The sequence below is a fragment of the Podarcis muralis genome, chromosome 6, assembly GCF_964188315.1.
Source record: "Podarcis muralis chromosome 6, rPodMur119.hap1.1, whole genome shotgun sequence".
Lineage (NCBI taxonomy): Eukaryota > Metazoa > Chordata > Lepidosauria > Squamata > Lacertidae > Podarcis > Podarcis muralis.
This window is the reverse complement of record NC_135660.1, coordinates 92,358,204-92,371,076: the sequence shown is the minus strand read 5'-3', so window position 1 is coordinate 92,371,076 and position 12,873 is coordinate 92,358,204. Positions and strand designations below refer to the sequence as shown.

Here is a 12,873-nt window from a genome sequence, read left to right as displayed (position 1 = left end):
ACGATTTGGGTGCTGAGTTATGATGACTGTGTAACCAAAACAGGGCTACTGAGGCGAGAAAGGGATATCACTATGCTCAGGGAAGTCCCAGTGCATTACTATTACTATTACTACTACTACTACTACTACTAATAATAATAAAGGTAAAGGGACCCCTGACCATTAGGTCCAGTCATGACCGAGTCTGGGGTTGCGGCGCTCATCTTGCTTTACTGGCCGAGGGAGCCGGCGTACAGCTTCCGGATCATGTGGCCAGCAGGACTGAGCCGCTTCTGGCAAACCAGCGCAGCACACGGAAATGCCGTTTACCTTCCCTATTTATCTACTTGCACTTTGATGTGCTTTCGAACTGCTTGGTTGGCAGGAGCAGGGACTGAGCAACGGGAGCTCACCCCATCGCGGGGATTCGAACCGCCGACCTTCTGATCAGCAAGTCCTAGGTTCTGTGGTTTAACCCACAGCGCCACCCGCGTCCCAACGGTCAGGGGTACTTTTACCTTTTTTAACCTCTGCTGTCTTGCATGTTATCTTCAGGAGAAGGAAAAGCTAAGGTAAGGGTAGGCAACCTAAGGCCCGTGGGCCGGATGCGGCCCAATCACCTTTTCAATCCGGCCCGCGGACGGTCCAGGAATCAGAGTGTTTTTACATGAGTAGAATGTGTCCTTTTATTTAAAATGCATCTCTGGGTTATTTGTGGGGCTTGCCTGGTGTTTTTACATGAGTAGAATGTGTGCTTTTATTTAAATGGCATCTCTGGGATATCTGTGGGGCATAGGAATTCATTCATCCCCCCCCCTCAATACAGTCCGGCCCACCACATGGTCTGAGGGACGGTGGACCAGCCCACGGCTGTAAAAGGTTGCTGACCTTTGGGCTAAGGAGTAAACCCTACACAAATCCGGAGTGGAGTCACTAAGAGGGTTGGATGGCAACTTGTATGCCTCCTTCCAGCAATTCCTGAAGCCAAGCTGGTGCCAAATGTCTTGTTCTGCTTTACTTTGGACCGTATCAATGAGGCAGAGGGGGATCTTGTTGTCTTGACAGCTCAGGACCCCCATATACACTGCCCAGGCTTATGGCCCGGGGAGGCCACTTCACTGCTGCTAACACAGTGGTCTGGCTTCACCCCCAGAGGTGCACTCCGTTGTCTCTCAAGACAGATGGATGCCAACAATCACGATCTATTAATGACTGGAAAGTGGCCAATTGTAACACCAATTTTAAAAAGGGATCTGGTGAGTGGCGAGGTCCTGGAAATTACAACCAGGAAGCTTAAAGTTTCTTCTGGGATAATTCGTGGTAAGCCTTCTTAAAGGTAGAATTACCAAGCATACAGAAGAACAAGTCTTACTGAAGCAGAACCAGTATGGCTCCTGTGTCACCAACCTATTTGGTATTTGTCAAGAAGCAGTTAGATAGAGGTGAGCTGGCTGATAAAGTATACTTGGACTTTTAAAAAGCATTTGACAAAATACATCACCATATATTTCATCCGACTCCTGAATAAGCTTAGCAGTCATGGAATAAGAGGAGATGGTTTCTTGTGTATCAGTGAAGAACCAGGAAACAGAGAGTATGAATAAATGGACAATTCTCCCATTGGTGGGATGCAGAAAGTTGAGTTCCTCAAGCAGGGCCGGATTTAGGCTTGATGAGGCCCTAAGCTACTGAAGGTAATGGGGCCCTTTATATGTCCAGCTGTCCTTTGTCAACAACAAATTGTCTCTCTTTTTTGTGCTGAACATATGCTATATAGTAATTTATGGACCAAATAGGTATCTAAAGTCATTTGCACATAACAAAATATGTATTTTATCAAAGTATTTTTTTATCTTATATTTTGGAAATGTACATTTTTTGTTTTCCTTTGAATTTTTTTCGGGGCCCCCAAGAGAGTGGGGCCCTAAGCTATAGCTTGTTTAGCTTATACGTAAATCCAGCACTGCCCTCAAGGATTCATATTGGGACCTGCGCTTTTACATAAATGATCTAGTTAAAGGTGCCAAGGCACCCAAGTTTGCGGCTAATAATGCATTGTTCAGGGTGGTTAAAACAAAAAGGGGTTGTGAGGGGCTCCAAACAGATCCCTCCAAACTGGGTGAATGGGAAGTAACACGGCATATGCAATTCAATACAAGCAAGTTTAAAATGACGTACAGTGACATAAAATCCTATTGTCACATATATACACTAATGGTTCCTGAAATAGAAGTAACTGACCAGGAAACAGATGTGGTGATTGTATTGGATAGCTTTGATGAAAATGCGTATCCAGTGTGTGGCAGCTGTAAAAGAGGTGCAGCACTGACACTGAAGTGGAGACATCGGGATCCTACTCCATACAAACAGTTTTTGGCAACAATTCATGTTTAATGGATAGTGCGCTCTGAGCACGCAATTGGTCCACCATGCAGAAATTATTTATCAAGTAGCACCTGAATGAGTCCCGTTGCCCCTTATACGTGGTTCTCTTGTAATTTCCAGCCTATTTGTTTTAATTACTTTGCAGAAGTTTTATTCTTTATAAGGTAAAGGTAAAGGTACCCCTGCCCGTACGGGCCAGTCTTGCCAGACTCTAGGGTTGTGCACTCATCTCACTCTAGAGGCCGGGAGCCAGTGCTGTCCGCAGACACTTCCGGGTCACGTGGCCAGCGTGACAAGCTGCATCTGGCAAGCCAGCGCAGCACACGGAAACGCCGTTTACCTTCCCGCCAGTAAGCGGTCCCTATTTATCTACTTGCACCGGGGGGTGCTTTCGAACTGCTAGGTTGGCAGGCGCTGGGACCGAGCAACGGGAGCGCACCCCGCCGCGGGGATTCGAACCGCCGACCTTTTGATCGGCAAGCCCTAGGCGCTGAGGCTTTTACCCACAGCGCCACCCACGTCCCTTTATTCTTTATACAATGTCCTTAATCATATGTTCTCCTTTGTATGTCTACAAAACCATGTATGTACATCACATTGTTTTGTAGCTATAAAAGGTAAAGGGACCCCTGACCATTAGGTCCAGTCGTGACCGACTCTGGGGTTGCGGCGCTCATCTCGCTTTATTGGCCGAGGGAGCCGGCGTACAGTTTCCAGGTCATGTGGCCAGCAAGACTAAGCCGCTTCTGGCGAACCAGAGCAGCACACGGAAACACCGTTTACCTTCCCGCCAGAGCGGTACCTATTTATCTACTTTCGAACTGCTAGGTTGGCAGGAGCAGGGACCGAGCAACGGGAGCTCACCCCGTCGCAGGGATTTGAACCGCCGACCTTCTGATCAGCAAGTCCTAGGCTATGTGGTTTAACCCACAGCACCAGAATAAAACTTTTGCCAATGTAATTAAAACAAATAGGCTGGAAATTACAATTCCAAGAGAACCACATGTTGGGGTGGGGAGTAGGATCTGCAAGAAAATGTTGCAATGGATCTTCCCCTCTTATAGGAATATGAGGGAGTTGCCCTGCTAAGTTTATTATTTAGTGTATTTCTGCAACCCTAGAAATTTCTCCAGGCATTCTGACCTTTCAGTCTTGCTTATCAGTAGCCCCTTTTTGGTTCCATTTCTGCCTTCACCTGTCACCTGAGTTTGCTAGTAAGAAGAACTGATAGTCTGCACCCTGGAAAATCATCGATCTATTATTGCATATTCAGTATTGCATTACATGCAGAGGTACATTTTATTTTTTTACACACAACAGATTTTTGCCTGAGAACATATCCATCTATTGTTGTTACAACTGTTGCCTGCATGCTCGTTAAAACCATTCTTTCACAAGTCAAATCGCTCTTGGTGTCCATTTATGTATGCATTCCAGACAGAGGAAGACTGGGGTGTCAGCTTATATGACTACAGGCATACAAAACAACAAGCAAACTGCAAAATGGTTGCCATCCTGAGAGATCAGGTGCAAGTGTAAATAAGGATTATACAAATGAGAGGTCATTAAAAACCCTGGTAATGTTAATTTGGCATGACACCCCTTAATGGGTTATGTCTTCACACTTCAGTTGTCTAATCACCTAAATTCTTTTACAAATTTACATTTTATCTTGCACATGGAAACTCAAATCAACTCACTCCTCCTCTCTCTCTTATTACCATATCTATTCAAACTCTCAATTCTTGCCTTAATTTGCAGTTAGAATTTACTTTTTGACATATTAAAAACTATTTATGTAACTTTTTACCTTAGTGGGGGGGAAACCCCAGTGCAAAGCAAAAAAATAACTAACTCAAAACATAATATTTTGTCCCTTAAATTAAGACTCTGACTTGGCGTATTTGAACATTGACTCATCTAGAAAGTATTGTGAATCGGGATTAGTTAGTACAAGGATTGTGAACTGATGGCTTTAGACCCCAACACAACCCCCACCCACTGACTGCACAAAGAGCCCAACCACTTTTAATTCATTTATTTTTTAAATGGTTTAAGTTGTAAATAAAACTTGCCTACTTGGTATCTCATCTTGAGTCTTTTCTAATGCTTGTGCAACAATAAGTACCGTATTTTTCGCTCTATAAGACGCACCAGACCACAAGATGCACCTAGTTTTTGGAGGAGGAAAACAAGAAAAAAAATATTCTGAATCTCAGAAGCCAGAACAGCAAGAGGGATCTGGCTTCTGGGATAGCCTCTTGCTGTTCTGGCTTCTGGGATAGCTGCGCAGCCTGCATTCGCTCCATAAGACGCATACACATTTCCCCTTACTTTTTAGGAGGGAAAAAGTGAGTCTTATAGAGCAAAAAATAGGGTATTTGAAGCAGGGGTGGCTAGCCTGTCTCTGCTCCATATGCTGTTGGATTGCAACTCCCATTAGTCCTGAGCACTGACCATGCTGGGTGGCGATGGCGGGAGCTTCAGTCCAGCAGATATGGAGGGCCACCCCTTATTTAACGTCCTGAGCCAATAACTCTATATTCCCTGGCTAATAAAACTTGTTTCCCCATGGTTCAGGAGCCCTGCTCAATTAAGTTACTTTCCCTCTTATTTGTGTCCTAAGCACATTCTTTCTTAAAACATTCCATGTTCTAATCAAGGGTAAAATTTCAAAGAATCCTGTTTCAATATAGATTGTGGTCATATAATGTTAGAGTCCTTGGAATCATAATACAGTGGTACCTTGGGTTAAGTACTTAATTAGTTCCGGAGGTCTGCTCTTAACCTGAAACTGTTCTTAACCTGAAGCACCACTTTAGCTAATGGGGCCTCCTGCTGCGACCGCGCCGCCAGAGCACGACTTCTGTTCTCATCCTGAAGCAAAGTTCTTAACCTGAAGTACTATTTCTAGGTTAGCGGAGTCTGTAACCTGAAACATATGTAACCTGAAGTGTATGTAACCTGAGGTACCACTGTACATGTACTTTAATATTCTATCTTTTATTGTAATTTGGGACATCACCTTCTTCTGATCAGTTTACTGGGGTATTCAGATGAGAGTTTGGTTATGAACTGTTTACCATACAAGGTCCTATATACAGTATTACTGAGCAAATGGCTTTTTAAATTATTGCTATGTGTATTGAGCTCAATTTCTTTGGATAAACCGCAGGGTCCCCTTGCCTACTTTGTTGTTGTTTATTTGCATTATGTGTTCCAATCTGAATAGATCATAAGACCGTGATGAAGAGATTTCATTCATTTAGAAAATATTCCATATTTGTTTATAACTCTCATGTGCTTACACAGGGTGCAATGCTGTGCATGACTACATTCGGTCCTAATTAATGCTTGATGGCAGTAACTTTATTAAAACAGTCAGTTTGCGCAACACATTTCCAACACCCATACCAATGCAAACTCAATATATATCGATAGAGGGTGTAACTGAATATATATATATATATATATATATATATATATATATATATATATATGCTTTCGTAGATTTTAAAAAGAAAAAATCAACATATCAGCCATCTAAACAGGAAGCAGAATTCACTGATTGAAAAATCACAATGAAACAAAGACTAACACTGATTTAAATCAAGTTTCCTATTATTATTGTTTACTGAATTTATATACCGCCCTATGCCCGGAGGTCTCAGGGAGGTTCCTATAGGGTTGTATTCACTGTGAGTAGAAGCCCTTCACAAGAGCTTTGCCCCCTTTCCCCACGCTCCCTGAAATTGGCTCGAGGGGGTTGGAGAACCCCCAGAACACTGTTGGGTGGGGGGAAGGACAGGGAGACTGTTTCATCTGGCAAGCTCAGTGGTAAAGTCTGCTTTTGATGTGGTTTTACTCCACTTCGGGGGTCAGCAAGCTTTTTCAGCAGGGGGCCGGTCCACTGCCCCTCAGACCTTGGGGGGGGGGACTGTTTTTTTTTGGGGGGGGGAATGAACAAATTCCTATTCCCCACAAATAACCCAGAGATGCATTTTAAATAAAAGCACACATTCTACACATGTAAAAACACCAGGCAGGCCCCACAAATAACCCAGAGATATATTTTAAATAAAAGGACACTTACTACTCATGTAAAAACCTGCTGATTCCTGGACCGTCCGCGGGCTGGATTTAGAAGGCGATTGGGCCGGATCCGGCCCCTGGGCCTTAGTTTGCCTACCCATGGTCCACTTGATGGAGTTTAGAGTACTCTAGGAATAATCACTGTCACTTGAAGTCCAGGTGATCTCAATGGCTAGGAGTGCCTACATGTGCTTTGGTTGGTGAGTCACCTATGGTCCTTTCTGAACACAGATACCCTAGCTACACACCCATTATTTATTATTTATTTATTTCATAAAATTTAGGGAAGCTTTTAATGTTTAATAGGTTATTGTATTTTAGTGTTGTGTTGGAAGCCGCCCAGAGTGGCTGGGGAAACCCAGCCAGATGGGCGGGGTATGTATGTATGTATGTATGTATGTATGTATGTATAAATAAATAATACACCACTTGATTGGAAGAAACCTCTATGTGGTTTACAAAAGCAGTTTCCACTGAACTGCTTTCAACAGAAGTACAAAAACCAAGACTATCGAGATTTCATGTATGTGCGCATATGTTTCAGTCACCATCATGTGCCACTTCAAGGCACCACTTGTTAAAAATCAGCGCACATAAGTGAATGCAAGTCTTATTTTGGTTAACGTGCCCTTGGAAAACAGCCCTATTTCTTCAAATGGGTTTCTAAGCTTAGACTGCTGGATATATAAAGCACAGGGGATGTCAGCCAGAATCTTGACTAAGCTCTAAGAACAGGCAAGGGCTGATGAGTGTGAAAGCAAAGATTTCATGGAGGTAGAAAGCTCTAAATGTCATTGTTAAATTAGGGCTGCAGGCTTTAATTGATTAATTGGTGTCATCAATCAATGAAAGCCTTAAGCACACCTTAAAAATGCCCTCAGATTAATCAGTGAAGCTGAGAATAAAGATTATGGACTCTTCAAGGGCCTGCCATATTGCTGTCTTCCTCATACCAGTACCAAATTTGATGAAAGAAAATAAATTAATTAAAAGCAGCCTTTTTCTTCAAGTCTGTATCCAAAGTAATCGGGAATATTATCCAATTAAGTGATTAAGTATTAAATATCACCTTTAATCCCAACAAGCTTTTGCGCAATACACTGCAAGTTTTCACCGTTAAGAGAAATCTCAATTTCTTCTAGAATCTTCAAAACAAACCTTAATTGAAAAAAATCTCATTTAAATGTGATTCATTAATCAATCAACTGGTTGGAAGCAAAGGCAAGAAAGCATTTAAAAGTTGTTTATGCAGCTGATATCCACATATTAAATATGAACACTTATCAGCACAAGAATATTGGAGCTTGCCTCCAATATTGGCGCTTACTCCAATCCTATGCACACTTACCTGGAAGTAAGCGTCACTGAATAGAGTGGGACTTACTTCTGAGTAAATATGCACAAAAATGTGCTCTGAAGATTCCACAAGAGAACAATAAGAAAAACTGAAATTTTACAAAGAAGAGTAGCAAACATTCCTGAGCAGGGAGAGCCGGCTAGGCTTTGGAACGAGTGGCAAATTTAAACTGAATTTATCATTTTTACTATTCTAAAATTGCAGTCACAAAAATTGAATGGCATGTGATTAATAGAACTCAGGTCACTAAGAAGCTTTTCGAGACCATATAGTTGGAATAAAGACAGGGGAGTTAAGGTTATTTTGGTAGTTAATTTTAGACAGATAAAGAATCAAGTATATAGAATTTTAAGGATCATTAATAAACATGCACATCTTAATAGCAATTCCATTCTGACTGGAATCTGAAGATATGCATGAGAGCCAAAGAAGCTGTATTAACTCACATTTCACATTGGGGTGGGATAATTAACTCCTTGGGTTTGGGGGGCTACGACATCTAGAGATTTTCCTGAGCCAATAATTTGGGCAAATGTGGTGCCAAACTCTGGCACATTAAAGATTGACAAAACAGGGCTTGCTTATGCATGACCAGTCTTGAGATCGGTCTGAATAGATGCTTAGATGACAAACAGTCAGAGATTGCTGCTGCTCACAGTGTCACTATGAAATGTTGCAGCCTGTCCTTTCTGCAGTTATGTTACTAACATCCCTGAAAAAACACTAGTTACTGGAAGAAGTTGTTTCAGTTTATCATAGCATTGTTTCAGCAAGTCCCACGGTATTCTAAAATATGAACCAAAAACCCGCTCAGCAGTCAAAGGTCTGTTTCCAGATTAAAACATTTTCTTCCTCTGTGATATACCGAAAGCTGCTAAGCTTCCAAAACCCACAGACCCACAAAAAAAAAAAGATTACAAATAACTGGGGATAAACACAAACAGTGGCCTTATACAATGAGGGATGTGATCTAAAATGCATGTGACTTTAAAAAAATGAGGCTTTAAAATAAAAGCCAGGAGAATATTTTTCTTCTCAACCTTTGTATGAGGTTTTGTACAGACACCCTGGTTTATCGGTCCCCTGAAAAACTGGCATGACCTGCAACAAGTAATACAAATTCTACACTGCTCGGTCAGATGGTTGTATCCTGTTCTGTGCACCTGAGTAAACAATTATCCTGTGCATGGACACACATACACACACAGGTGCACACACGGACCTACGCTGCAATTCTTGGTTCAAAGCTAAGGTGAAATATGAGTGAATAAAATAAGCCTCCTGGCCTGACCAAAGTTGACTCCTAGAGGATTTCTGTTTTTGTAAAGTCGGTCTTGCTCCCCCTATCTATGTACTGATTTCCTCACAGCAGTCGGAAAGATTACCCACCCCACTGATCGCTTTATTACCTTGTAATGACTGTTTATTTGCTTTAGCGCAGTAGTAACATGCAGTGATGAAGCTTTTCACAGCTGAGCAAACTCACCGTATTCATTACGAAGGTGGTCTGGAATGTAGGGCTCATAGCCCTCCTTCTCAGGGACATCGACAAACTCATCCTCCTCGTCACTGTCATCTGTTGCTTTCATCTATGAAGAAAAGTCAAAAGCACTGAAGAAACACGGAAAACGCCCAGCGGACACCCCATGTGAACATCCCTCACATAAACGCTTCAGCTACAACAGGCACCTCTGAAGAGCTGCCATCCGGTTTTATTTTCAGCGTTAACCAGAACACTATATGGAACATACAAAGCACTGTTAAAAACGTTTCAAGTACAGTATTTACTGCCTTCTCCTGGAAGGGGATGAAATCTTCCATCCTACTTACGCATGAACTTTACTGCTGCTTCCTGTTTTGTCAGGAACTGGGTTTCCTCAATAAGCAATGTACCATAAACAAAGCCTGAGGTGAAGGTACCCCATACTGTTTGGTCCAGTCGCGGACGACTCTGAGGTTGCGTGCTCATCTCGTTTTACTGGCCAAGGGAGCCAGCGTTTGTCCGCAGTTTTCCCGGGACATGTGGCCAACATGACTAAGCCGCTTCTGGCGAAACCAGAGCAGCACACAGAAACGCCGTTTACCTTCCCGCCGGAGTGGTACCTATTCATCTACTTGCACTTTGACATGTTTTCGAACTGCTAGGTTGGCAGGAGCAGGGACCGAGCAACGGGAGCTCACCCCGTCGCGGGGATTCGAACTGCTGACCTTCTGATCAGCAAGCCTTAGGCTCTGTGGTTTAGACCACAGAGCCACCCACGTTCCTTCCGTATCTAATAAATGGTAGTAATTGATTGTGACTAGTCTCTCCTCTGCATAGACTGTGGTGCAGAGTTACTTTTTCAGACAGCGATCTGCCATATTCCAGCTGTCCAGCCTAGGAATGCATCTAATTGTGCATGCAGAGGCAGCCTTACTTACACACTTACACACACACACACACACACACACACACACACACACCCTTTCATTTCCTACACTGGATCAAGCCCCTGAGCTGCTGTGTTACTCATGAACCAACAACTACCCACACTTTTATAAAACATACTGTGTTTTTAGAGAGAGAGATGAAGATTTTTGGGAAGAGGATGTTTGGAGACTTTTATATAACAGTAACTTAACGACAAAAAGTAAGGCGTGGTTTAACACTAGATTCAGAAGGCGTTCTTTCCTGCTCTCTTTTAAACATTTTAACTTTTACCTGGTGATGAGAGAAAGGCCATTCACCTATAACAGTTATCAAAGTTTCTCCTAGCTTAACTAATTATAGGGTCAACATTAAACTCCAGTGCTGAGTACATTACTTTTTCCAAACTAGCTGGGAAGATTATATATCGAGAGGTAACAGCTTCTGTCAAATAAATTAGAAAATAGAACTCTGAGGGACATAATTACTAGGCAATTCTTTTATAGGGAAATGTGTTTTGTGTGTGTGTGTATTTCATAGGAAAAGTTTTAACTCTGAAGTATAAAAAACCCCTTTCAAACCAAAAGCAAAAAGAGTCAAATTCTCCTTTATGAAGGACCACTGACAAGCAAAGCATCCATGTATGACAGAATACAAATAATTTAAATTGTGTTTAGAAACACAATGTTTCTAAAGACGTTCCCAGATTTTATTTCACATGGACACACAGAGAAGCCAGGCTAAAGAGGCCTCGGTCAAATTCCTAGTGCAAGAACCTGATCTGAAACCAGAGGGGTCAACACTGCTGCACACTTGCAGGTTCCCAAACTTTGAGACCCTCGCAGAGCTCTGCTGAAAAGAGAAATAATAAGATGCAAAGTCACTTTGTTTAGGCACAATCCATGAGCAGTGCATTTAGGCACTATAGGAAGCATTAATCATAGGAAACTGTAATTTTTGTTATCAGTCCAACACTAATCAAAAGGGAAACCTGTCACTAGCACTGACCTGTGAAACGTCCCAATTATACTCTTTGGAAATGACAGGAGCACTTAACTTCCTCACTGAGTAAATGACGACAATCAATCACGTTTGAATAACAATGAGCCACGGAGCTGAAAATTATTTTTTGTATAGAATCTACCCAGGAATTTATGAAAGGTGAAAAGCAACCCAAGGTTTTAGGGCCATTATAGCTTTCAGCTAGTGCAGTGCATATCAAACACTAAACAGAATTTATGTGTTTTAATTTTCTAAAAGGTAGATGTGGACTTGGTGCTACAATGCATAACATATAATGCCAGGTTTTAAATATGAGGGTCATTTTCATAAAATATTATGCTTATTGTCTGCACCCTTGAATTCACTGAGGAATTTATTAAATTCATATTTCCTCTAAAAAATATTTAACTGCTTAGCTAACTATGAGAAATTAAGCCTCAGCTCCTAGATAGGAAAAGATTCGTTTTTGTATCCTTTTAAAACAAGTCACATTTCTCTTCATTTGTGAGTAAGCAAAGATAAGTGCTTAAAAGAGGCATGTAAAAGGAGGTAGTAATGAACTTGACTATTTCAGTTTGCAGTATCGAGTTCCCTTTCTTTCCATAAAAATCTGCTTACGTGATGCAAAATCCTGTACTGTGTAGCCAGAAAAACCTTATGCCTAGGATTCCACACCTAAGCAGAAGGTTTGTGCAAACAAACACTCATGGGGCTTCAGTTTCCCTCTGCTAACTCACTGTACTTCAGCCAGCCCAGCACTCAAGTTCTGACTCTCTCCACCGAAAGCACACACTTGGCAGCCGCCCTTGAGGGCCAGTAAATCCTTAGCAATAGTCCCTTAAAAAGACCCCTAACTCCATTAAGAAGCACTAAGTAATGAAGTAAGTAAAGCTCACACTCCATCCAACTAAGATGAATAAGCAGGATTTAGCTGGTGCATCCCTTGCGGTACAACAAACATGGCTGAAGCTCATCCAATGCGCGTCAGAATCCACATCCAGCTGTCAATTCTGCCAATCCACACAGCATTCTTTTCAAGAGGAAGTGCACCCCCACCTTGAGGCCACTAGTTAACACATAAAAGCCTTTTTAAGAGCAACTACGGCGCTGTGGGTAAAAGCCTCAGCGCCTAGGGCTTGCCGATCGAAAGGTCGGCGGTTCGAATCCCCGTGGCGGGGTGCGCTCCCGTTGCTCGGTCCCAGCGCCTGCCAACCTAGCAGTTCGAAAGCACCCCCGGGTGCAAGTAGATAAATAGGGACCGCTTACTGGCGGGAAGGTAAACGGCGTTTCCGTGTGCTGCGCTGGCTCGCCAGATGCAGCTTGTCACGCTGGCCACGTGACCTGGAAGTGTCTCCGGACAGCGCTGGCCCCCGGCCTCTTAAGTGAGATGGGTGCACAACCCTAGAGTCTGTCAAGACTGGCCCGTACGGGCAGGGGTACCTTTACCTTTACAGTGGTACCTTGGGTTACAGACGCTTCAGGTTACAGACTCCGCTAACTCAGAAATAGTACCTTGGGTTAAGAACTTTGCTTCAGGATGAGAACAGAAATCGCACAGCGGCGGCGCAGGAGGCCCCATTAGCTAAAGTGGTACCTTTAAAATCAGCTATGCCCCCGAGCACAGATGAAACCAACCACCCCCTGATGGCAA

General features: G+C 42.7%; 1 protein-coding gene across 1 annotated transcript in view; it reads right to left on the bottom strand.

The window, feature by feature from the left end:
• The window catches only part of UVSSA (UV stimulated scaffold protein A), a 49,759-nt gene that overhangs the window by 20,127 nt on the left and 16,759 nt on the right, over nt 1-12,873 (bottom strand). Inside the window, exon 7 of the mRNA XM_028728837.2 lies at nt 9,300-9,402. Coding sequence (XP_028584670.2) covers nt 9,300-9,402 — 103 coding nt within the window. The remainder of the gene's footprint in view (nt 1-9,299; nt 9,403-12,873) is intronic.